At 39.5% G+C, this 26,241-nt stretch overlaps 1 protein-coding gene across 1 annotated transcript in view; it reads right to left on the bottom strand.

Moving 5' to 3' along the window:
* Nucleotides 1-1,001: 1,001 nt before the first annotated feature.
* Nucleotides 1,002-26,241, bottom strand: part of Lhfpl1 (LHFPL tetraspan subfamily member 1) — a 39,827-nt gene continuing 14,587 nt past the window's right edge. The window contains exon 3 of the mRNA XM_042269494.2: nt 1,002-1,183. Within this exon, the coding sequence (XP_042125428.1) occupies nt 1,002-1,183 (182 nt within the window). The remainder of the gene's footprint in view (nt 1,184-26,241) is intronic.

The following is a 26,241-nucleotide window of genomic DNA, read 5'->3' as shown; positions in this document are numbered from 1 at the left end:
GCCTAAAAATACTTCAGCCCTAGGTGACATCATGGCTGTATTCTTTCATATCTAACTCATTCCAGATGGAAGCAAGATGATTTGAAGAGCAGTCATTAAAGCAGACAGAGAAACTTTTATCACACTACAGATGATCACTGGGACAAATGTCATTGCAGACTTCCTAGTCACATAATAAACTCTGGTAAAAATTTTCAAGGAGAATACAGCGAAAACATCCTTGTCATCATCACTGAGACTGCATGTTTATTGAACACCTCACTAATGTTAGCCTTGACTCAAAATAGTCAATGAACAACATTTCTATATCTAGAAGGGATTAGGGAACACTTTGCCATTATATTTTGATACCAATTGCCCAGAAAGAGTAGAAAAATCTATAAATATTCTAAAGCATAATGTGAAAGGTGCCCAGACTATATGCAAGCAAGTATGATTAATGTTTTCCCCTCTGAAGTTACCCTTCCACCAAGCTTTCCCATGCATGAGGAGAGAGAAAAACAGGACAAAGCAGAGGCCTGAGAAAGTCACAAAAGTTTTGCATAGTGATACTCGAGATATGTTTGTGGGTAACAACAAATATTGCAGGGAGAACCATGCAAATGAATGGATGGGAACCAGCTTAGTCCATCTCCTAGTGCCTCCCTGTACAACTGCTCCTGAACAGTATCTAAGGTTTAAAGTAAGTAGGAAGGAAGAATTATAGAACTCTGAGGAGTTTCTTTTCAAGTAAGGATCTTGTTTTGCATAAATGGCCTCAATGGAACTTGTGTGGTCAGTGGAAACTCTTGTCAAATGAGTGAGAGAAACATTGTGCTAGATTGTATAGATTAGCATGGACTTAAGAGTTCTATGGGAATGTGAAAATGAATGGCAAGTGGTTCCAAAGCATGCAAGCACTAAGCTACACTACTAGTAGGTAGCTGCTTTGGCTTAGTACCTCTTTCCAGGGCTTGTTTCCCTCCCCTTCCCACCCTCTTCAGTAAATCTTCTTTCAAAGCTTAAGGTTTGAGGCAGTTATCAAGCTCCATGGCATAAGAATTGGTATTCCTCATGATGCTCTCCACCAACATGACTGGCTTGGGATTTCTTCCAGCAAAGCAAGAGAGCCAGGTACAGATCAACATGGCTGCAGCGGCTCCGCCCCCAGCACAGTAATAGGCCCAGCCAAGTCTACAGGTTCCTGTGGAAACAGAGAAAGAGGCATAAACGTTGACTTGTCTTCTTATAGATATCCTTTTGGGTAATAAACTGTAAACATAATCTCTGAAAGTATATTTTTAATTAAAATATAATCACACAATTTCCATCTATTACCTATTACCTTTCCTTTCTCCCAAGCTGCTCTACTCACCCCCTTCTTCCTGGCCTCTTCCCTAATTTCTACTGATGTATGTGCGTGTGCGTGTGCGTGTGCGTGTGTGTGTGTGTGCTTGTGTGTATGTGTGTGTATGTGTATGTGTGTGTAAGTGTGTGTGTTTGTGTGAGTGAGTGTGTGTATGTGTGTGCGCGCATGCGCGCGCATGATTTCAGGGGTAACCACTTGGAATTGGATAACTAGCTAAGGGATTCCTCCATGGGAGAAGATTATTTCTCCCCTACTCTCAACATCCTTTAGTTCCTGTAGTTCTTTGTCTAGGAGTGAGGCCCCAGGAGTTTTTCCCCTTATAAAAGTATGTTCTTTACACATCTTGGGGATATGATGGTTAAAGGAAGGACAGAAAATAGTGATGTAAACGAAGTTTCCTGTTTCCTCCTTTGTTGTTTGCTGGTCCATGATTTAGCAAGACCTTATAAAACTATATATCTTATTAGAGTAGGAAGCTGGGACTGGTGCAGGTGGTGACATTGTAGCAACACCGATTGCAGTGATGACAGGAGAAAGCGAATAGAATATCAAACATTATACTAAGTTTTTTTACACATATACCTCATTGATCATCACAGCAATCCCATGACCCAGATACTCTTGTTATAAATGATGTGGCAGACAAGGCACATGCTGTGAACACTTACACAGCTAGACAGTAGTAGAGTTGGACTATGGACCATGCCTAATGATGTTTCACAAGCACTACGTTTTTAACCAAAGAGATATATTACCATACATATGCTTCTCTAAAAGATCCTCATCCTGAATCATTAGGTGATGAGGCAGACAAAATCAAGTCCCTTCCTTCTTATCATATGTCTCTATTTTAACTTAACCTTTTAGTACTTATTGGAAAGTATACATTGTAATCAAAGTTAAGTTTAAAATGGAGTAGTTTCCATTTGAAAGATAAGAAAAAAATGTCACATGCTTAAACACATCCACCCCACCTCCTGCCATTTTATAAAAGTAGGTCACCTTGTTTGACAGATCTATGCTTTTAAGAAAGCTATCATTTAATGAGTTATTAGAATGACTAACTGCTAAGATAAAGCACTTGAGCAAGTAGGACTCTAGAAATGGCAGTAGGTGCCTATTTATACAAATTTGTGGTATGGTCCTGAGGAGAGAAATAGGCAGTGATCTTTCTGTATCCTACAGTCTTGCAGAAAGCTAGTCAAAGATTCAAATACTGATGTTTATAACAACTTGTATTTTCAAGTCTACATTTGAACAAATACCAATTATTTTTATTCCCATGGTACCCAGTAAACCTTAAGTTTCACATCAAAATTGCTGATGTGTCATGGAAAGAGTTTCAGATGGGTTCAAGTTATGATGCTTTGCTTTTCCATTCATGCCTTCTAATTTTTACCAAATTTCCCACCTCAATAGCCTTTACACTACCAAGTCATTGCTTGTACTGGCTGGTTTTCTGTCAACTTGCCACAAGCTCGAGTCATTAGAGAGGAAGGAGAGTCAGCTGACGAAATACCTCCATGAGATCCAGCTGTAAGACATTTTCTCAATTAGTGATCAATGGCAGAGGGCCCAGCCCTTGGTGGATGGTGCCATCCCTGGGCTGGTGGCACTGGGTTCTATAAGAAAGCAGGCTGAGCAAGCCAAGGGAAGTAAACCAGTAAGCAGCACCCCTCCATGGCCTCTGCATCATCTCCTGCCCTATTTGAGTTCCTGTTCTGACTTCCTTCTGTGATGAACAGTGGTATGGAAATATAAACCAAACAAACCCTTTCTTCCCCAAATTGCTTTTTGGTCATGATGTTCCATCCTAGCAATAGAAACCCTAACTAAGGCATTGCTCATACCATCTCTTCCTTAAAATGCCACCTTCTATCCTCCTGTTCACTGATTCATATCTTACACAGAATACTGTTCAGGACTTGCCACCTACTAGAAGCCTTTTATTCATTGCAGGAGGCCCAAGTTATTCCAACCAATAAAGATCTATGAATCCATCTGAGCATCTCATACATGACTACTTCTATTGGAGAAAATATTGGGAGGAAACTTTGCGTTTCACATTGTTTGCAATCAGCCAGTTCCTCCCTTCATAGTAAAGGGGTCTTTGATCATTTTTTTGCTGATAATTCCAGTGTTGTTACCATAGTGAGTATAATTCTGCTATGTCAGATCTACTCTAACAGTGTTTTGAAGCTGGATGCACTTTCGCTTTCACACATCAACACAAAACATGCTCATCTAAATTTTCCAGGGATGTTGAAAACTCAAAGTAATATTCTATTGATGTCTTGAATGTCCCATGGCCTTTTTACTATAAAATCTGTGCACATTGTGTTCCATCTGCATAAAATGCTTCCTTCATGTGTATCTATATGTATACATACACTTCCCATCACATTCTCTGTTTGGTCAATGTTCTGTAATTCATAAGATCTCATTAATTACTTCCTACGAATTTTTCTGACCTACCTAACTCAAATTCCCCCACAAGAGGGTATCATACTACCACCATTCCTTTCTTTTGTTCTTGAATAGCCATTCCCTTATCTCCTATCCTGACATGTGCCTAATGTCACTCATTCCAAGGGGTAGTACCTTGCCAATAGACCTAGGGAGTCATGGAACTCTTCCTAAACTCCCGTGGCCCAAACCAAAATAATAATGAAAGTCAGATTACGAATGCTATCAGAGAGATGAGAAAGGATTTTTTTTTTTAGTAAATTTATTTTACAACATCATTAACATCATTTAGTTCAACATAATAGCCACAGATTCCCCTGTTCTCCCACTCTCGCCCCCCTCCCCCTCCCCCCACCCCACCCCCCATTCCCACCTCCTCCAGATCAAGGTCTCCCCCGAGGACCGGGATCGACCTGGTAGACTCAGTCCAGCCAGGTCCAGTCCCCCTCTCCCAGACCAAGCCAAGCGTCCCTGCATAGGTCCCAGGATTCAAACAGCCAACTCATGCAACGAGCCCAGGACCCGGCACCAACACACAGCTGCCTCCCAAACATATCAAGCCAAATGACTGTCTCACCCGTTCAGGGGGCCTGATCCAGTTGGGGGCCCCTCAGCCTTTGGTTCATAGATCCTGTGCTTCCATTCATTTGGTTATTTGTCCCTGTGCTTTATCCAACCTTGGCTTCAACAATTCTCGCTCATATAAACCCTCTTCTTTCTCACTAATTAGACTCCCAGTGCTCCACCAGGGGCCCAGCCGTGGATGTCTGCATCCAGATTCCTCAGAGCTTCCTTGGATGGGGTTTATGACACAACTAACAGGGTGTCTGGCCATCCCATCACCAGAGTAGGTCAGTTCCTGCCGTCTCTCGACCATTGCCAGCAGTCTTTTGTGGGGGTATCTTTGTGGATCTCCGTGGGCCTCCCTAGCTCTCTGCTTCCTCTCCTTCTCATGTGGTCTTCATTTACCATGGTCTCCTATTCCTTGTTCTCCCTCTCTTTTCTTGATCCAGCTAGGATCTCCCACTTTCTTTCCCTCGACCGTCGCCCTTCATTGTTCTCACTCATGACCAGGCTGTTCATGTAGATCTCATCCATTTCTCCGTGTCTTTAATACCTTACGCCTGTCAGAGTGGCTAAGATCAAAAACACTGAAGACACTTTATGCTGGAGAGGTTGTGGAACTAGGGGAACTCTCCTCCACTGCTGGTGGGAATGCAAGCTTGTACAACCACTTTGGAAATCAATATGGCGCTTTCTTAGAAAATTGGGAATCAATCTCCCCCAAGATCCAGCTATACCACTTTTGGGCATATACCCAAGAAATGCTCAATCATACCACAAGAGCACTTGCTCAGCTATGTTCATATCAGCATTGTTTGTAATAGCCAAAACCTGGAAACAACCTAGATGCCCTTCAACTGAAGAATGGATAAATAAATTGTGGCACATATACACAATGGAATACTACTCAGCAGAGAAAAACAATGACATCATACGGTTTGCAGACAAATGGATCGATCTAGAAAAAATCATCCTGAGTGAGGTGACCCAGACTCAGAAAGACAAAAATATGGTATGTACTCACTCATAGGAAGATGCTATATGTGGAACAAGGATGACTGGCCTGCTACTCACATCACCAGTGAGGCTACCTGGAGAAAGGATTTTTAAACACTTTTCTAAACTGCTATTTGAAATTAGCTATGGTGGTTTGAATGACATGGCCCCCATATGCTCATAGATTTGAATGTTTGGTCTGCAGTTGGTGGAACTGTTTGAGAAGGATTAGGAAGTGTGAGCTTGTTGGAGGATGTTTATCACTGGGGGTTAGGCTTTGAGGTTTCAAAAGCCAGTGTCATTTTCAATTAACTCCCATGACTCATACCTGAGGATCAGGTGCAAGTTTTCAGCTACTGCTCCAGCACCATGCCTGCATGGCTATGCCCATGCTTCTCACTGTAATGGTCATGGACTCTAACCCTCTGGGATCATGAGCCCTCCCCCACATTAAATACTTTCTTTCATAAGTTACCTCATAACTAAGACACTAGCATACAAAATAATTGGCTTTATTATGCATTATGATATTTTCATACACATGTATCATTAATCTTTGTTCTAATTTGTGCACATGCCCCACTACCCTCCACAATGCTCCATGCCTTGACAGGGCATAGTTTTGATAGAGATGCCTCCTTAGAGAAAAGAATACACCTATCTCTAAAGTAGCTTCAGCATGAAAAAAAATGGTGGAGTGTGGATATGGCAGTCTACTTGAAGTCATCTGCCAATATCTCTTTCTTATTTCTTACCTTATTTTTCCATATATATGAGATGGGGATTTTTTCCCAATTCATTCATACATTCCAAACACATGCTTTGAAAATTCAGGGAAATCTGGAGCTGGGCAAACCTTCTTTGGCTAGCATAATATTATATATATATTGTTCTAACCATTTGTCCAGACTGGAATATAAGGCTTAGAAATAAACATAAGGCTTAGGAATTGTCTCAAGTGCAGAGAGGCAGAGTCAGGAATTTAGACCAAATCTCTAATACTCAGTCTCATATTATGCTCCCTTATGGTTTTCTTAGCCTTGTTCTTAATCTATCACAAGGTTACCTCTTATGGCTTGATCAGCTCTAAATAGGAGACCCTAGAATTAATTTACCAAATACTCCTAGTGAACCTCTCTTCTAGCTTCTCAAATTAAAATCTACTAACATTGCAGAATAGGCAGGAGCCATTGCTGAGATGACATCCCTGAGGTGTACCCATTGCTAAGCAACTTCATGCCCCTCAGCATTTCCTTATCTAGTATAGAAAGGGCATCACACTTCTGTCTCTTCACTCTCCCATCAGGTCATCCCCTCATTAGAGCAGCAGGAATATTTTTATTAGGTACATGCACTCTGGGACCAGAAAAAGACTTGTTTCTGTAGATGAAAAGAATATATGCATAACATGGCCTTACTCCAAAGCCCTAATCAGGAAGCAAATGGACAGTGTGAGCAGCTATACAGGGTAAATATATGTTAATAAAGGCCTCAATAAGCCTTTCAAAAGGAAGAACCAGTTACCACTGGGTGGTAAGCCAATGCCAAGGTCCTCCTATAGCCATCCCAAGTGCATTCTGAATTTCCTCTCACAAACACTCTAGTTAAGCCACTGAGTAATACTGAAGTCTCAGCCTTCTGCTGTACAGGAAGCTAAAGAGAAACAAAATAAATAGATCTTTCATACCATACATGTTATCTGCTTGAGTGAACAGGGCAGCTGCATATCTGGTATTGCTAAAAGGAAACGAGCAAAAATATATATTTTTAGAACCATTGTTCCACTTTAATAATCACTGTCAGGCACTCCAACAAGTGCTTGGACAATGACAGAAGAGTCTGACATGGAAAGATGGAGAAACAGGTAGCAATACCAATGGGATGCCACTCTTCACTTCTAACCACTTTTAAGGAAGTCCACTAGACTATCAACTCTAAACCCTATTATTAGATGTACTGTTGATACTCCTGTTTTGTTAGCGACTACTTATCTAATAGCAACTATGTATCAACTTTTTAAAGACATGGTCTCTCTCTTTGCTGCCTGGACTGGTTTCAAACCCTTTATATAGACCAGTCTTGCCTCAGACTTGCAATCCTCTTCATCTATCACCCAAGTGCTGGATTGTAGGCATATACCATCAGTCCTAGACAGCAGCCAATATGTTGAATACTACAATTGCACTTGATACTCACAGTCATCATGCTTATGTCTGTTCAAGTGAGTTTCAGGAAGTCAAATGACTTGGCCACTTTCAAAGTCTCAGACGTAAGGTGTCAAGACCAGGCTTGATTTAAAGTTCAATAGATGCCTTTCATTCATACCAGGAGAAAAAAGTTAGGAGATACAAATTATTGTGATCTAAATTTTATGGAAAGGAGCAATCAATCATGTCACTTTTTGGGCTCCAGTACCCCATCCCTTGTGGTGTGTGGGGGGGCATGTATGTAGGCACAAAAGTGATCGTGGAGGCCAGAAGTCAATATAGGTGTATTCCTCAATCACTTGCCATTGAACCTGGAGTTTGTCAGTTTGGAAAGATTTAGAGATCCTTCTGTTTCTATCTCCTCCATCTAGTGGGAAGTAGGCACTTTAGGCAGAGAGAACAAAGTTACATGAATGAGAAGGAATACAATGTGTTTAGAAGTAGTTTACCATTCAGACATAGGGTAAAATTGCAAATAACATATAGCTATGGATTACAACTGTAATATCCCTCACTGGCTTGGGTATGTGTATTCCCCCAAATTATGGTGCTATTTTGAAGGATGTAGAGTCCTCAGGAGGTAAGATCTGGCTGGCAAATTCCACTACCATCCATAGTGGAATTTTGGAGGCTAGCATACCTAGTTTCTGCCTATTCTGCCTGATTTCTAGGTCTTGGCAACAGCTGTCATAGGCATAGCAACTCTACTTTCCCAACATGATGGACTGAATCTGTGAGCCAAAGTCAGTATTTATCCCCTTAACTTATTTTGTCACATGTCTTGGGTCCAGCAAGGCAAAAGTAACTAATATGATAAGCCAAATCTACATTAGGAAAGAAGCTAGCTCTGACCTTTCTCACAAGCAGTGTGGAACAATGGACTGGTTTTGTTCTTGTTGGTGGTGGTGGTGTTTTTTGTTTTGTTTTGTTTTGTTTTGTTTTGTTTTGTTTTGTTTTGTTTTGTTTTGTTTTGTTTTTAACCAAAGGATGATTAGATAGAGCAAACTTTCTCAATTATATTTTATATTTATATTTCAGGATGAAAAATTCTTTTGTTTAAAGAAGTGATATTCAGAGAATAGTTTTGCTAGTCACTGTACCTTTCTGGCATCTACCAACTAGTTGTACACAATACCTTTTTACTTCTCCCACTTCAGTTTGAAAAATTAAATATATATACACACACACACATATATATATATATAGATAGATATATTTAAGTATATAAGCATAAATATATTTACATATGTATTTGTAAATATATATTTGTACGTACACACACATATATATTTACAAATATAAGTGAGGTAGAACAGTGTTCCTTCTCATTGAGATGCCTCATGTTCAAAGCATAGTTTGGGAACCTTAAAGCTATATGAAAAAGACTGAAAGTATGTGGCAACTTCAGAGAATAACCATTGACCTACAGTCAAGCACACTGTGCATAAGCATCTAACAACACACAAAGCCATTCCCTATGAGAAAAATGGTCTAGCCAAGATATCAATGTTATCAAGACTGAAGAACCTTCATCTTGGCAAACAGCAGATGTTTATGATTTAAATTTTCTTCAAAAGGCATCTTGATAACTAAGGGATTAACCCAACAAGATGGGAAGTTCTCAGTTCTGAATAGCTATGCTTGGCTCCTTCTTGATTAGGAAGTAACTGCACAAGAAGGAATGCTAGAAAACATTAAGTTAAGAAATTTCTTAAGGTGTTGAGGGAAAAATACCAATTTCCTTAGAGTCAGGAGACTGTAGACTTAGGAAAATATCTTTTAAATCCACTGGGTCTAATCTCTCCATTAAGATGGGGAAAAGTAATTAAGTAGTTCCCTAAAGATAGGACACTGGAACCAGATCAGTTCTTAAAAATCTCTTGAGAAACAGTGATGCTTACTGTTCCTTGCCCTTGAATCAAATGTGCTGCCTCTGAACTTCTGTTCTAAACTTGTTCCAGGCCTGTGTCCTCAGAAAATAACCCTAATGGGTCATCATCACACCTAGAGGTTTTCTGCACATCCGTACATGGGTGTCTGCAAAGAGGAAGCTTGGGTGGCAGAATAGGGGAAGAGAATAGGCTCTTACTGCAAATTAGCTTTATGCACAATTTCCGGATGAGCACTAAGATAAGTCTGTTCCTTTCTGTGTGCTCCTGCATCAGTTCTAACACCCTTTCTGAGTCATTCTATTCCAGTGTTGAATTTGCTGTGACAGAAACCCTCATAAAAGTTATTAAATCATCACTCAACAGTGGGCTTGACATTTAAATCAAGACATGTTGCTTTTATTCCAACTTGCAAATCAATTTGGATTGGAGTTTGAGACTGTTTCCTTTGATTCAGCATTAAGTTATCGCTGTCTGCTGTGAACCGGGGTGCGGGGGGTGGGGGGTGGAGAAAAGGCAGTGATGCTACTTAAACTGTTCATCTTTTGTAAAGCTCCAATACTATGCTCTTTAGGAGAATGGTGCCTGACAGTGGCCAAGTTGTTATGAGCCCCTGGGAGTAGTTAGCCCCAAACTAATGCTTGTACTATGGATCAGCAGTGGGTATTGTGGATTAGCAGTAGGTATTATAGATTAGCAATGGGTACTGTGGATTAGCAGTGGGTACTATAGATTAGCAGTGGGTATTGTGGATTAGCAATGGAAACTGTGGATTAGCAGTGGGTACTGTGGATTAGCAGTAGGTACTATAGATTAGCAGTGCGTACTGTGGTTTAGCAATAGATACTGTGGAATAACAGTCGGTATTATGGATTAACAGCAGGTGGTATAGATTAGCAGTGGGTAATATGGATTAGCCATGGGTACTGTAGATTAACAGTGGGTATTGTGGATTAATGGTGTGGGCATCAGACTTTGGAATCAGAACAGGATAGAGTCTGCGAGAAAGTCTGCTCCTTCAAGGGGCCATATTCAGAATGCTAGTTTAGATGTAAAAAAAAAAAAATTCTCAAGAACGTGCTCAAAGAATGATGTCCATAGAGGGAGAAGAGATGAGTGGTGATGGCGACAGAAATACAAATTAAGCAGGGTCTGTCTTTTGAGTTTTCTGTGTCTTCTCTTGTAGAAAATTATCTGATGCTATTTCAAGTCCCTGAAAGTCTGGAGAAATAGCTACAGCATCAGGAATATTGCAAGCACTTAACAACAAACAGGTTGATTATAAATGCATTCTCTTTCTAAAGAAGAAAAGGGGATAGTATAGATATGATAGGATGAAAGGGTAGATTAATGAACCTACTTTTGAAGAGCAACAACTTGTTTAGAAATGTTTTGCATTGCTATGGATTATAGTTTATTGATACACGTTTAAACTTAATTTTGTTATACTATATATATATATATGTTTGAGGTATTATGTTTATGTAACTCATTTAGATTGTAATGGATAATTAAAAAATACAGATTAATAATTAGTCTTCCATGATAGTCAAACTTATAGTCATATTAAGTTTTCTAGGTATACATAGATATAATTCAATTAAGTAGGTAATCTTCAAAGACCTACAGAATATGGCATTTAAAATGCTTTAAAAATTTAGACTTTCTGGACAGTGAGACATGTCTGCTCCTGGCAGCACCAATTTACTTCAGAGAGGAGGATGGGCATTGAAGACACTCTATATGGAGTTTATCTTCTTCTTGGCAAAAATAGCCATTTGGGCAAGAAACTGTTCTTGCTTGGACTGCATGACAAAATGATGCATTGACTGGACATGCAGGACCCATAGGAAGGTGACCACTGAACTTTGCTTGGCAAAATGGTCCTTCAGGTTCCTGCTTTGCAGAGAAAACTGCCATACATTCTACAAAACACAGAGAAAAGTGACTGAGAGACTCTAGGCCTGTGGGCTGAAGACAGATGCCCAACTTTACAGAGAAACTTTGGATGACTGTCCAGGTAGTCAGCTCTCGCTGTCTTTCTAGATTTTTGAAAGATGCTTACAATGCACTTCCTGTTTACTTATGTAATATTGTAATATTATATCCTTCTGAGGTCTTTGATGTAGTTGAAAACTAGATAATTATAATTTCCTTAGTTATGATGAGGGATAAGTTAGGTATGAAACCTTAGATTCACAAATACAGGATAGATAGGATATCTTTAATTTTGCCAAATACAAATATACTAGATTTTATAAATATAATTCTTGTTTGATAATTGTTTTATCATATGTAATTTTACTATGTTAAAGTTAAAACCTTCCTTTTTGAAAAAAAAAGAAAAGGGGAAGTGCTGTAGATGTGTTGCTCTGAATGGATAATAAATAAAATGCTGATTGGCCAATAGCCAGGCAGGAAGTATAGGTGGGACAAGCAGAGAGGAGAATTTTAGGAAGAGAAATGCTGAGTCAGGAGTCACCAGCTAGACACAGAGGAAGCAAGATGTGAAGGCAGAACTGAGGAAAGGTACAAGCCTCGTGGCTAAACATAAATAAGAATTATGGGTTAATTTAAGTGTAAGAGCTAGTCAGTAATAAGTCTGAGCTAATGGCTGAGCAGTTTTAATTAATATAAGTTTCTGAGTGATTATTTTATAAGCAGCTGTGGGGTCCTTGGTGCCGGGTGAGCACAGGAAAACCTTAACCTACAAATATTTTACAAACTGACAAGGCCTATGAGATAGATGAAACTTTCAGGTAGATAAAAGTTTGACTTGATGTGTTACTAAGCGTAGAGCTCTGAGCAGGACTACTATATAGGGAAGCCCATGATTGTGATCAAACCTCAGTGGTAAGGTATCCTGGATATCCCTGTGGTCTGGGAGAGGCTGGCAGGAAGGATAACATTGTAATGGAGATTGAAAACCCAGAATAGGACAAAAAGGCACAAAGCTGTTTGGAGAATGTAAATAATTCAGGAATGTAAGGAGCAATTTGTGTTTCTGTACAGAGGAAATCCATCTTAGTGTGGTGACAAATACCTTTAATCCCAGCAGTGGGGTAGCAGAGGTGGACAGATCTCTCTGAGTTCAAGGCTAAGGCTGGTCTACACAGTGAAGTGAGTTCCAGGCCAGCCAAAGCTACATAGTAAGACCTTATCTCAAAAATCAAAACAAAATAAAACAAAACAAAAAAACTGAAATCCAGATTGTAAGGATTCTTGGCATCAGAGGAATGAGGAAACGTTTCAGGTAGATGGCAGAGAACAAAATTGACATCTATTTTTCCCAAAGGACTGGAAAATGGAAGAGGTTGTATTTTAACTTGAGATGAATGAAAAAGTGGAAGAAAGTATACAATAAAAATTTACATATCTTCTTCACCCTTATCTCCAGTATAAAGCAAGGAGACAGATGAACAGAGAATTTTATTTGTCAGCCAACTCAGGTAGCTTTAACAGTGTTTCCCATGTCAACTAGCCAAGCTAGTGGAAACACATGAACTGTGAACCAATAGCTGAGGAGCCCCCACGATACTGGACTAGGCCCTCTGGATAAGTAAGACAGTTGTTTAGCTTGAACTGTTTAGGAGGCCCCCAGGCAGTGGGAGCGGGACCTGTCCCTAGTGCAGGAGCCAGCTTTTTGGAACCTAGTGCCTATGCTAAGACACTTTGCTCAACCTTGGTGCAGAGAGGAGGGGACTGGACCTGCCTCAACTGAATGCACCAGGCTCTGCTGACTCCCCAGGAAAGACCTTGCCTTGGAAGAGGTGGGGATGGGGGGTGGGTTCTGAGGAAAGGCTCTGGGGTGGGAGAAGAGAGGACAGGGGAATCCATGGTTGATATGTAAAATGAATAGAAAAATCTCTTAATAAAAAAAACAAAAAAGAAAACAAACAAACAAAAAAAAACAATGTTCCCCATGTCAAACTAGGCTGTTGATATTCACACCAAGGGAAAGACTCCCTACAAAGAGACACCTAAACATCCCATAGAAATCAATGAAGTAGAAAGTGAGGAGAAGGATTTGGAAGAGATCAAAGAATAGAAAGAGAAGAAAGAGGGCAAATGAGGCAAATCAAAGAGAGTGAGAACACCATGACCATGGTACATGAGCACAAAGAAGGGAGAACTGAGCCCTGTATCAGACTTCTCCCTGTTGAGGACATTCTTTTTCCAAAGCAAATTCAGCTCAGGAAAGCTAACTGCTCCTCCCATCTCTGTGGCCCACCTACATTTATAATACTTGGTCACAACCTCTCTTCCAAGCTGCTGTTTGGTGTGTAAGGTGGGGATGAGGAAAACAAAGGTTTGTCATTTTCTAATGTGGTATACTTGTGACACACGGGCCTGGCTCTTCTGGCTACAGAAGCAGGGGTTTTGGAAGAAGCCGGTGTTCTCATTTGTCCCATGATGACTTTAGATTTTAGACTTTCAGGGTTTCTATAGGAAACAACACAAGGAGATTTTCAATGGAGCAAAAGCTAAATGAGCAGAGAACTTTCTCCACTAGGTTTGAGCAAACACAGATGAATGATCTTCAAAGAGAAAGCAAAGTCAACGACTCCAAGAACAACTGCCAAACAAATACCTCTCCCCCCACAGCCCCCAGTGAGAAGACAGCCAAGGCTAGGAAAACATCTCTTTACTCACACTCCAAGCTGGGTATGCATGTCACCAGTAGCCCAGATTGGAGGCCCAGAACCCAGTGAATATTCCAGAATTCTGCCAAGCTCCCTTGGCAGAGAGGAAAAAAAGAAATTTTCAGTTGTTTAGGTAAGCACATTATTGCTGATGGTACTAACTTTAACCCAATCAGATCTGCTAAGGATTAAGACATTCCGGGCTCACTAACTCATCTTAGTCCAACCCAATGCTCTGAAGGGAAGAAAAGACCAGACTTGTGGCACTTACAAAGAAGACAAATCCTCATGATGAAAGAAATGTCCTCGTTTGTCTGATTTTTCTCTCCCAGACACACATTTCAGCCAAGGAAATTGATTCCTATTGAAATCTCCCAGGCCAACCTGCATTTCCTTTTATTTGATTTCTTATATAGTTATCAGTTTTAGCGGTCTCTGCTCATCTTTTTCTTTAGTGGGGAGAAGTATGCCTCAGACCAATTTAAACTGTATTTCTCTACCTTTCTTCAGACTGACCCCCACTCCCTGCCCCTTAAAAATTGCCCATATCATCCTGCTGCCCTTTGTACAGCTCATTAATTCTACCTAAAACAGCTTCTTAGAATAGCTTTGAACATCCTCCCTAAGGAGAGAAGTCAAAAACCAGCTAAGCAAATATTGGACTGCTTTCATTCAGCATGAGCTCTCTAGGACACTTGGCTTCTAAGCAATTGGTCCCTTTCCTCTCATATCTGCTCAATAGCCCTCTGCTTGCATCCACTTGAACTTTCTCAGCACAAGCCAGCAACTGAAACAGAAGTCATTAATATTGGTCAAATACTTCGACATGCCAGATACTGTGGTAAGCTCTTTAAACAAGTTGTTCTCGCATAGGTAAGATCAAAACCAATGAGTACTGTGAGGAAATGTTCTACTTGCCATATTTGGCAAGTGCTGTGATGCAGAGTCATACAAGGATGCAGATGGGGGAATGAATCCAGTTTAAAGGGGACAAGGAGATTTTGAAGTAAATTAAGAAGCTAGCAAGGCCAGGAAGGGAAAAGAGACATTCTTATGAAACCAAGTGACAGCTGCAAAATTGCAGCAGTGGGAAGGAACTGGTGTTTTCAGGCTAGCTAGGCAAGAGGAGATAGTGTGAATGGAAATCCTGGCTGCGGTCCAGGCAGGCCTTGCTGTGGAGTCTGGACTCCATCCTGAAAGTGATGTGGAAGGGACAGTTGGTGAAGAAGGAGAATGGCATTAGACTCGCATTGCATCAATGTCACTTGAACCAGATTGTAAGAGCAATCTTTAGGAATCTGAAGACATAGGAGAAAAAGAGGAGGAAGAAGAAAGAGGGAAGGATGGAAAAAAGAAAGAACTCAAGTAAGCCAAATGAGAGTGTGTATTGTGAGAAGGAAGACAAGATTCTAGAGTTCTCCTTGTGCTCTTTAGCATTGTCACAGCTACTGCCGTTGATGTTATACATTTGGATTAACATTGTCATCACTTAATTTTTTATATGCCTCTACAGCTTGTCTCCCCAGACAAACTACAAGCTCTTTGGACTCTGCCTTTATAGTGATTTATTCAACATTTTATATATCGTGAATATGCAAGATTCAATTGTCATTATCTCTATTTTGAGATATATATATATATATATATATCCTTAAACACTAAGAATGCTAAAGGACCAGACCTAGAAACTGGACCTATCCCAGGAATCAGAAATAAGTGAGTTCTCATTCAAACAATTTACTGAGACCTATATTGGCTATTTCTATCCAGACTTCATTACCTAACAGATAAGCCCCAAACCCCTCAGTAATAATAAATTCCTCAAATTATACCATCCAATATGAGTATAGTGCTTCACAATTGACAGCATAACTTTTCCATCCACTACCCAGTTAATCCTGTTTCCTGACTTTCATTCATTCACTGAGGCACAGCTGTAGGCAGGAATATTTCTACACGAAGGAATTAACAGAGAGATGAAGTGCCTCTCCAAGTTCCTCGGGAGGTATGGTGACTGTGGTTATGCAGGTTTGGAGCTGGAGAGTCAGTATGGTCCAGGGAGAAGAGCCTGGCATGACAGTTACAGGGAACGGCATTCGAAACCGTGTCCTGCCCCTTCCAAACTGGATCCTGAGAGGCAAGTCATTTTAGCCTTTTTGAGCTGCTCTTCCTCATGTGGAAAATAGAAGTGGATCTACTTACTTTACAGTGCGGCTGAGGAGGTCAACTATGATGGCATATTTTTTTTAAAAAGCACAAAAGAAACAAAAACAACATTCAGTGCAGAGCTTAGCATGAGTACTTTTCAGCTCTCTCTGTCACCGTCCCTATGGAAACTTGAGAGTCCTTTAAGATGCAGACTTCTAGGCTTCTCTACAGATCCTTTGCGCCAGGAAATTTGTGGGAGAATCCCGTGGATTCTTAGGTTCAGCCCACTGGGGCCTGAAGTAGGGTGTATTATCAGCCCATTAGAGAAAATGTGGAAAGGAATCCACAGTTTATTTAGAATTTACCCTCTTCTTGGTGCTGTGCTAGGGGCTTTCATCTGAGAGATAAATTTTTATCTTTCTCACCATTTTTTATAATTCACTTAGGTAAGGTTTAGTGACAGTTGTACACAGGAAGTCCTACGACATAGCCCTAACATTCTTTCCCTCCTGTAACTGTAACCTAGGATTGTGCTTGATTTTCTCCTTTACAACCCACTTCACTTTATACTCAAAGCTCTGAATTAGTCTGGCCTATACAATTGCAGCAATACCCATTGCCGTTCTCATATCCAGACTGTGGGCCCTGCACTGACCATATTTTATACACTATCTCACTCTGTCCTCGCTGTCAGTGCCCTGTGACCTGGGTGCTGCAGTGTTAACATCTGCTCTTAAAAATAGTCTGAGATTCTGCTTTCAGACAAAGGCTGAAGATATAGTATCATTCCTCAGTAAAAGGGAAAAGACTAACACACAATAAAGGCGAAAGAGGAAGGGGAAATTGGCATTGATGCTTACAGAAGCAACTCCAGGGCAGGAAACGGAAGCAAAGAAATTGTGATTCACATTCTATAACTTGAAGACCACAAGTGCGTGCTAAACAAAATGAATTTGCCTTGCTTTACTGCCATCGTGTGGTTGTGTGCTGTATAGACAACCAGCTCATAGACCTCTATTTCTGTTACTGAGACTATGAGGCCCTCAGTAAGTCAACAGGAAGAAAATAAGGCCAAGCAGAGGTCCTGCCCTTCAGGCCTTTGTAAGAGTCTTCTCTTCCTCTGGAGTTGCAGAACTGGAACTGTAACAAGCAACTAATTCAGGGATGAACACCCTTTCTCATGCGGACCATTTCAGGAAGAAGAAAACCATTTATAAGCCCCATTGTTACTTTTCCTAGTCAAAATGAAATAGCCTCATGTTCCCTGACATAGGTAGAGGGTCGTTACTTTAATGGTCTCATTATTTTAAATCTACAAGGTGATCAGCAAGAAGATCTAACAGATCAGCTTTCTAATTTTCACCCCTCACTCACAAGGATATTGCTTCAGAACTTCTCTGCACACTTTTCCAATGCATAGCCAGAACCACTTCTGAAGGTAATTGATATCTTGCATTGCCTATAGAGAAATAGGCTTAAAAGGGTAAAATGGGTCATCTGTAGCCCAGACAGTAAGATAGGGATACAGCCATTGCACAATGTAAACGTTTGTTAGACACCAGAAATGTGCAGTCGAATGAAGTTGTTCCCTGACCCATTGATTCCCTCCTGCCTCATCCGGGTTAGCCCAATTTCTTTTCTGGATGGAGACACATCTCTGTGGTAGTTAGTGCACATAACAATGTGATTTTCAGCAATGTCTGAGCCAGATTTTCAAGGACTGTCAACATTCCAGTTAATGCTACCCCAAAGGAATGTGACTCTGGGCAATGCCCTTGGCTAAATCCATCTCTCTCAAAGACAGCTACCAGCAGTGTCCTTGAAGTATCCATGTTTATAAGATGTATCCTAAGTACAATGGGCTCTTTTTGCTCCATGTTTTGGTGTATACAACATGATATTTTGATATATATGTAATAAAATGATTATTTGTCAAACAAATAACACATTCATCTCCTACTATCTTTATATATATACTAAAACCACTTGAAAATCTACTTTTCTCTTGGAGAACAAAAAAAAGACAATTATGAAATTAATTATGATTAGTGGAAAGCAAATCATAACAGGGAGCTGAGTAGGTATATAGGGCCTTTGATGTTCTGAAAGTGGAGAAACATTCAGACCCACAGCCAGGCTTTATTACTGGAGCTGATCACATGGCTATCCACCCATCTAGTTCAGTGCTCTCTACTTAAAAAAAAAAAAAAAAAACAGGGAAATCAGGTCTCCAAGGGGGAAAGTGATGTGCCCAAGCAAGCTTAGGAAAACTGAAAACAGAGTAACGAGGTACCCTGCTGAGGCTGACTTCTCCCACACTCTACTGCCCCACTGTGGACATGAGGATGGTTGCTAAGCTGCCTGACTGAGCTCTGGTGAGCACAAGACAACAGACTGTCCATGCCAACGGAAACTGACAGAAAGACAAGGTAACGGGAAATGCCTGGAAACTGAACCTACAATGGTCAAACCCCAAGTCTCCATAAAAGGCTGTGAACTGGCAAGAATGAATGGAAACATTGAGAGAGCAAAGGAAATGAACCCCAGAGAAAGGAAATGCAAGGAACACACACGTGGCCTCTGTGACAAGACTTTGCCAAGTTGGATGGATCTTCCTTGCCTCCCTCCTTTCTGAAAGCCAAGTCTGGGGCATCCCCTCCACAGGGACTCTGACAACTGGGCAGATTATCTACTAATAAGCTACATTAATACAACATTGTGCTTTGTATGTAATTATTGCTTCCCTCTATCATCTCTATAATCCTCCAAGGATAAATACTATTACCAGTCTCCATTAAGTGAAATACTGAGAGGTTAAGGAGTGTGCCCAGATTTGTGTAACTAGTAAGTGGTAAAATAAACCTATGTGTTTATTTTTCGTGTTATATAGGTCACAAATTCTAAAGCTGTTGGGCATCATCCTGTGGGGTCATGTAACAAAATATGGGAGGGTAATGAAAATCGTAGCAACAGCGAATTGTTTCTGAATGCACAATGGGCACAAATTAATTCAAAATCAAACATGCAATGAATCTGAGGTATTTCTGGTACCACTTTGCCCAAGCTGCATTGTGCAACTTCACTGCAGTCATGGTTCTGAATTTACAACACAGTACGTTTAGCACTGTGCATGCCCTCACCTCACACCAAGTGATGGCTATAAGCACAGACTGACACATGGGCTTGGATTAATTGCTGCTGCTTGTTATAAAGCACAGGGATTTTACTATATAAGCAAAATTTGCTGAGCTTGCAGAAACAGTGCTTTAATTAAGGAAAACAGAATCTTTTAATATTTCCCTACCATCATTCTTTAGCATGTAACCATCAAAGTAGTGTATCTATGGACTATATTGTGTTAGTAAAGTTTGATTGTAAAAACTGCTGCTTCACACATGGGATCTACACAAATCCAAGCCAAATGGGGTCTTAGCATTGAGAGGAGAACTGGACATGAGGCCCCATCCCAAATCAAGAAGTTATTTAATTGACAACCACTCACAAAGGAAAAAGCAGTTTTCTCCAATGGAGTTTCACTGAGTATACGAACCACTCTAAGGCCAGGCCGCCTTCCCAGCCAACACAAAACAAATTCAATGGTATCTTTAGAGATGTTTTGTCTCATAATGTTTCGTTTGGACATTTTCTTAATCCTACCCATCTTTTGTTTATCTATTATAGTTTCCAATTTTGTCTTTTTATGGATTGTGTGTGTGTGTGTGTGTGTATGCATGCATATGTGTGTCTACATGTGCATATGTTTCTTTAGCTTTTCTTTTCCTGCCTCTTTGCTTTGTTTTAGCCTGGTTGGTTTGTTATTTCTTATTGGCCTATTTGTTGTGTCAGAAGATATGTATGTGTGGGATGGTGGGAGAATCTAGAGTGAAACCATGATCAGAATATACTCTATCAAAATTGTTTAAAATAAAAATTTGATATAACAAGAGAAATAAAAATAAAAACTGCTGCTTGAGTTGCTGAATTGAGTTTCATAAAATGTCAGAGAATTCTGGCCTGGCATTAGAACAGAATTCACAACGGCTTTTGAAATGGCCCTGAACACACATTGCTATTTTGTGCTACATATTTATATGGAGTTGTACTCCAAGCACTGATAATTATAAAACAAAAATACAAATCAAATGAAAAATGTGGAAGATGCTATAAGTACTTTCATATTTAATATTCAGCCACAATTTACTTTTTATTTAAAAGCAAGTATATCATTTCACTATTACACCAATTTCCTTTCATCTGTAATTAATGGTAAAATCATGAATAAAAGTTGTTTTAAAATAAATTGATTTATTATTTATTATCAGTAGTTTGACTTACATATCTATTTTTATATTTAAATACTTGGGGTTGTATGAAAATTTCCTCAGGGAAATGGTTCATGAGTAGAAAGTTTAATAAGTGCTATAGATGTGGAATATCTGTTTCTTATAATTGATTATTTTTCTGAAAACTAAAGCATGATGCATTAGGTTCTTTGGTTATTGCTGTGGCCAAATACCCAAGAGAAAGTACTGCAGAGGAAGAAAGATGTCTTTTGGCTCATGGTTTAATGACCGTAGCCCCTCAGGTCAGGGAAGGCATGGCAACCGGCAGCTTGCTCACAGCTAGGTAGATCAGGACACAAAAACAAGAATGCTATTCATCTGGCTTCCTTTTTTTTTTTAAATTCTGGCCAGGACCTCAGACTGTGGCACTGTTCTACTACATTCAGAGTGAGTTTTCCTCCCTCAGTTCAACTTCTCTGAAATACCCCCACAGATGTGTCTCCTAGGTGATTCTAAATCCAGTCAAGTTGGTAATAAGAGTTAACCACTACACGTGAGAATAATTTCATTTAAAATTGGTATCAATATAATGATAATGATGACATCACAAAGCAAATATTGACAGATTATTACACACCAAACACTGTGCAGAGTATATTTCATAAGTGACTTTATATAACCCTCACAAACCTGTATAGTAACAAGCTCACAATTATGAATAATTTTTCCCATGTCACATATTTGTGTATTTCATTGTGCTAAAAACACACCCACTTTTAAAAAAAACTATTTCTTTTTTTTCATGTTTGGTGTTTTGGCTCCATACATGTCTGTTTACCATATGTGTGCCTGGTACCCATGAAGGCCAGAAGAGGGCATTGGATCCCCAGAAACTGGAGTTGTGGATGGTTGTGAGCCACCATGCAGGTACTAGGAATCCAACTCAGGTTCTCTGGAAGAGCAGCCAATGCTCTTAACCACGGAGCCATTTGTCTAGCCACCCCCACTCCACAAAGGTCACACTGCTAACTTTAAGCAATCCATGTTCAGTCATCTTCGGCATAGGTTCTGATCTTTTCCCTGCTTCTTACTGCTTTTGATGTCAATTCAAGCAAGCCTAGGAGAAGGATAGCTGCAGGGAGGGAGATAAATACATTATCTTTGCATTAGACTTTTCAGACATTCATCTTTGTGGAATCGGTTCCATGAACTCTTCATTTAATGGCAAGAGTCCAAATAACAGCAAACCAAACACTTTTCTCAGGGAAAGGCATTGTAATTGACAAGGCTGTTGTTTGGAGCCTTTACCTGCCTTTCCTCTTCTTAGTGAATGAGTAATTTCCTCAACTCCCAGATACTGGATCACTGCAGCATGACAGTGTGCAGCCTGGAAGCTACTTTCAAGTCATTAGTCACTTACAAAACCGTCATCTGCTTTTACTAGGACTCAATAGATATAGCAATTGATCTAGAAGGTAGATTCCATCTTATGCTTCAGTGCAAAGTCATAGTTAATGTTCATTGATTTTGTGCTTTAAATATTTGATTATTTGTTTCATCTTTAATGAACAAAAGAAGAAAGGGAGTTAGTTCCCTAAACTGCTTAACCAAAGACATTTATGAGTAAGAGTCAGTAGAGTGAGTTTAGAGCAGATATTGGAGACTATTGGAACAGCAAGGATACTGGTAGAATAGGAAACATTGCAAGATAAAATCTTAGAAGCCGGAAAGGCAGTGGGCAGGACTCAAATGTAAATGAAGAGCATTGACATTCCTTTGCAACTGTATAGAGATTTTTGTTTTGCATTTTGTTTAGTTTGATTTTTGAGATATTGTCTTCTTCTGTAATGCAGGGTTGCCTGGAAATCAGTGTTCCTGCTCCTTCTACCTGAGTACTGGAATTGTATGTACACATCATTATACTTAGCTTGCAATTGCATGCTTTAGTCTTTGGGAGCTGTTCTTATACAACTCTTCTCTAATAATTTATCAGAGCCACCCCTAAATCCACTCCATCACTTTCTTTTAGGAAGGAAGACTGAGATAAGGAAGGCATAAGTAGATTTTCCAAATGACCAGAATAAGTTCCAGAAAGACTGTGTTTGTAAAATTATAATATGTGGAACATAAAAAATTTATGTGTCTCTTTTTTATGAAGTCTCTATCTGTACAATTTGGGTATAAGTCCCATCCATTCCAATAAATATCCATTCTACTTGAAGCCTCTTCTAGAATCCATTGGATAATGAATTCTCAAGTGTCTCAATATATACCTTCACCAATATAGAGGAAAAATGGCCATGGTACTGTGTACAGGATACTGGATTAGGAAATAAACTCTAGTCAGTGTTTTGCCATTATATTCCTGAATAACTTTACATAAATCACTTTACCTCTTCATGTCCCAGGGTTACGTCATTATACAACAGCATGGTGTGATTATGTATGTATACATTTCCTTGTTTGTTTATTGTCATTAAAGTTTACTGAAATTTTGTTGTCATAGGAGATTTTAAAACAAACATAAGTAATGAAAAGGAAAACAAAGTGGTATTATTTATATTTTAATATGACCATCTTCCTAAGACAATAAAAATGTAGGCAAAAAATATATCAGAATAAATAAGCTAGCACTTTCCTTTCCATTTATATCTCAAGTCATCTTCAGACCCTACTGTAAATCTCACTGTCTTCCCAAACCAATGCTGTGTATCATTTAAACTATGATACATAACACATGAAATTGGCAAATACAAATTTGTAGAATATGTAGTGATATGATTCATCTATAGATGCTACAGAACTTACCTAAGAATTAAGTGTTATGATAACAGTCTTTTCATGAAAAAGAGCTATGTTCCATTAGAAGTATTTGGATTGTTTACGTTCTTACTGGGAGCTCTTTGGTTAGTGGTAGGATTTCATATCTACCTCCCCTCACACAGAGAACAAAAGCCTGCAGCATTCTCAGCTATAAATGAACCATATATACTATATCTCCTTCTCACAAGGCTTAGGGATCATTGCAGAAAAGGAGTGGGAGACTACAGGATCTAGCATCAGATAATGAACACAAAGAACTCACAATGATTATCACAATATACACAAATTCCATGCAAACAATAAGGCTGCTATGGTCTGGGTATTGTTTGTCCCCAGAAAATCATGTACTAGAAGCATGGTCCCCAGGATCAGTATTGAGAACCTTTAAGAGATGAGTCTGAGTAGGTCCTGAGAGCTCCACTGCAATAAATGGATGAATGATGTTTCAAAGGACTTTTTCAGAGCTTCCAAGAGTAGATTAGTTCACAAGAAAAAGCAAGCTGTCATTAATGAGCAATCTTTGCTCCCTTGTGTCCTTGCACGTATACATGACCCTTCTGCACATATCCAATTCTTTTTCTGCTTCTCTACCATGTCTTTATAAGTCCAGACACTGATGTTATGCCAAGTTGAATCTTTGGTTTTCATACATTACCCAGGAATGAGTGATCTGATATAGCAATACAAAATAGTCTAAGACACAGGCTAATAATCCTTTCCTAGCAGATTAAAGCAAAGATGTAAAGGGTAGTTATGTGGCTAGTAAATGCCACATAGGAATTTGTATTTGCCAATTTTATGTGTTGAGAATTTCCAAGACTTTGACTTAACCTTTCTTTTCACTCCTTTTCCATAGGTAAACAGATCTTGTAAAAGTAACTCCACCTGTTTGTAAATCTCATCCTCAGAAGGTGATAGTCATTATTATCACAATTATTTATCCTTATACCTGTGTTCTATATGTGCTAAGAACTCCCAATTTCTAAACTTGAGACTAGATTCCTCAGTGAGGTTCAGACCACTTGCTTGACATTTAGGCTACACGGAGACATCTCACAAACATCTAAACTGAGTTTCTGTTTTTCCTCTTCCTGTTCCAACCATAGCTATTTCTCCTCTCATCTTTCCACTTCTTGTCTTCTTTTACCCACACCAAACCTAATACCTTCTACAACTGACTGAGCATTTTAAAATACATAGCTGTCCCTCACTATCTACTGGAGATTGGGTTGATTATAGCTGCATAAGAATTATACATTCATTATGTATATTTCAATCATTTGTAGATTGGTTATATAATATAATGTCAATTTATGTGAACAGTTGCTATACTGCATTATATATAGATAAATGACCAAAAATGTACATTTGTAGTACAAGTGCAATTTTTTGTCAAATTTAATTTTCCATAGTTGGTTGAATCAAAAAATACAAAACTTAACCTGAGGATACAAGGGACAACTGTGTTTTTCATCTAAAAAAATTTCATATATGAGTACTGTATTTCTACCATCTCCCACTCCCTCTCTTTCCTCCAAGTCTTCCACCATACACTTCCCATCAAATTCATGATCTCCTTTTTAAATTTTTATTGTTTCATGCATACTTATGGGTATACATACATACATACATGCATATATATGAATTAATATATAAACACAACCTCCCGAGTTTTACCGTTGCTCATATGTGTATTTTGGGGGGCTGATTACCACTTGGGAGAGGGCTCATCCTGAAAGAAGATGGATTCTCCCTCTTTCAGCAGCTATTAATCACCTACAGCTCTTCATCTAGGGATGAGGCCTTGTGGGATTTCCTCTCTCTATGCCAGCATGTCAACTCTTTTTGTAACCAGTGGACTTTATTCAGATAGCTGATACCTGTTCTTTTATTTCTTCCTAGTCTGAGACTATCCTCCCCTCTGGCATCTTCCACTCTTGCCACCACCTCCAAAGGTATTCTCTGCAACTCTGTCAGAAGAACCTTCTAGGATGGAAGTCACACCTTGTCTCCCTCCTTCACAAAATCCTGCAATGGCTTCCCGCAGTGGTGGGTAAACCCCAAAGCCCTGTAAAGTCAGATTGCTGCTTACAACCCTTCAGTTGTCTGTTACATTTCTTGTCACTCAGCTTCAGCAACACTGATCTTGCAGTTCTTACCAGATAAGCCATGCCCATTTCATAGAATATTTTCTTTTTCTGTGTGTAGAACTCTCTTCTTCCTGAAATTACCCTGTTAATACAACTAATCTCTCAGTTTCCTTCTAAAGAAACCACACTTTGTCATGGAGATCTTCTGTATTCTTTCCCCAGTTGAAGTAAGAATGTCCTCTATTATTCTTTCTCACAGAAACTGTCTTTCTCATCACAGCATCGACAACACTGTCATTTGGCACTACAATAGTCCCTGTCCCTTTAAGAGCAGATGCAATACATTTGGATCCTAGCCTGAGAACACAAGTATGTGCGGTTAGGAAACTTGGACTAGGTGATCAGTTTCTGGGCCTTTAGTTCCTCGTCTTTGAATTGAAGAGGTGAGACTAGATTTGTTCATACAAAAAGTGTCATTTGATTATGAAAAAAGATAAAGTCTCTTTTATCACAGAGCTTCCATTCTATTAAGGAAAATGGGTGGTCAAATAAGAAGACCAAGTAACTACATGTTATGGGCTACAAAGGAAATCAATAAATAAATATATCGCAGTAAAGGACCTTCAAGATTGTGGTGTGTGTGTGTGTGTGTGTGTGTGTGTGTGTGTGTGTGTGTGTGTGTGTGTGTGTGTGTTTATGGTGTATGCATGTGGAAAGGTGCATCCATGTAGGGGTGTAAATATATGCTAACATATGTTATGTTCAGAAGTTGATGATTGGAGTG

This window comes from Peromyscus maniculatus, chromosome X (genome assembly GCF_049852395.1).
Source record: "Peromyscus maniculatus bairdii isolate BWxNUB_F1_BW_parent chromosome X, HU_Pman_BW_mat_3.1, whole genome shotgun sequence".
Lineage (NCBI taxonomy): Eukaryota > Metazoa > Chordata > Mammalia > Rodentia > Cricetidae > Peromyscus > Peromyscus maniculatus.
The sequence above is the reverse complement of the archived record's forward strand: the minus strand, read 5'-3'. Positions and strand labels throughout refer to the sequence as shown.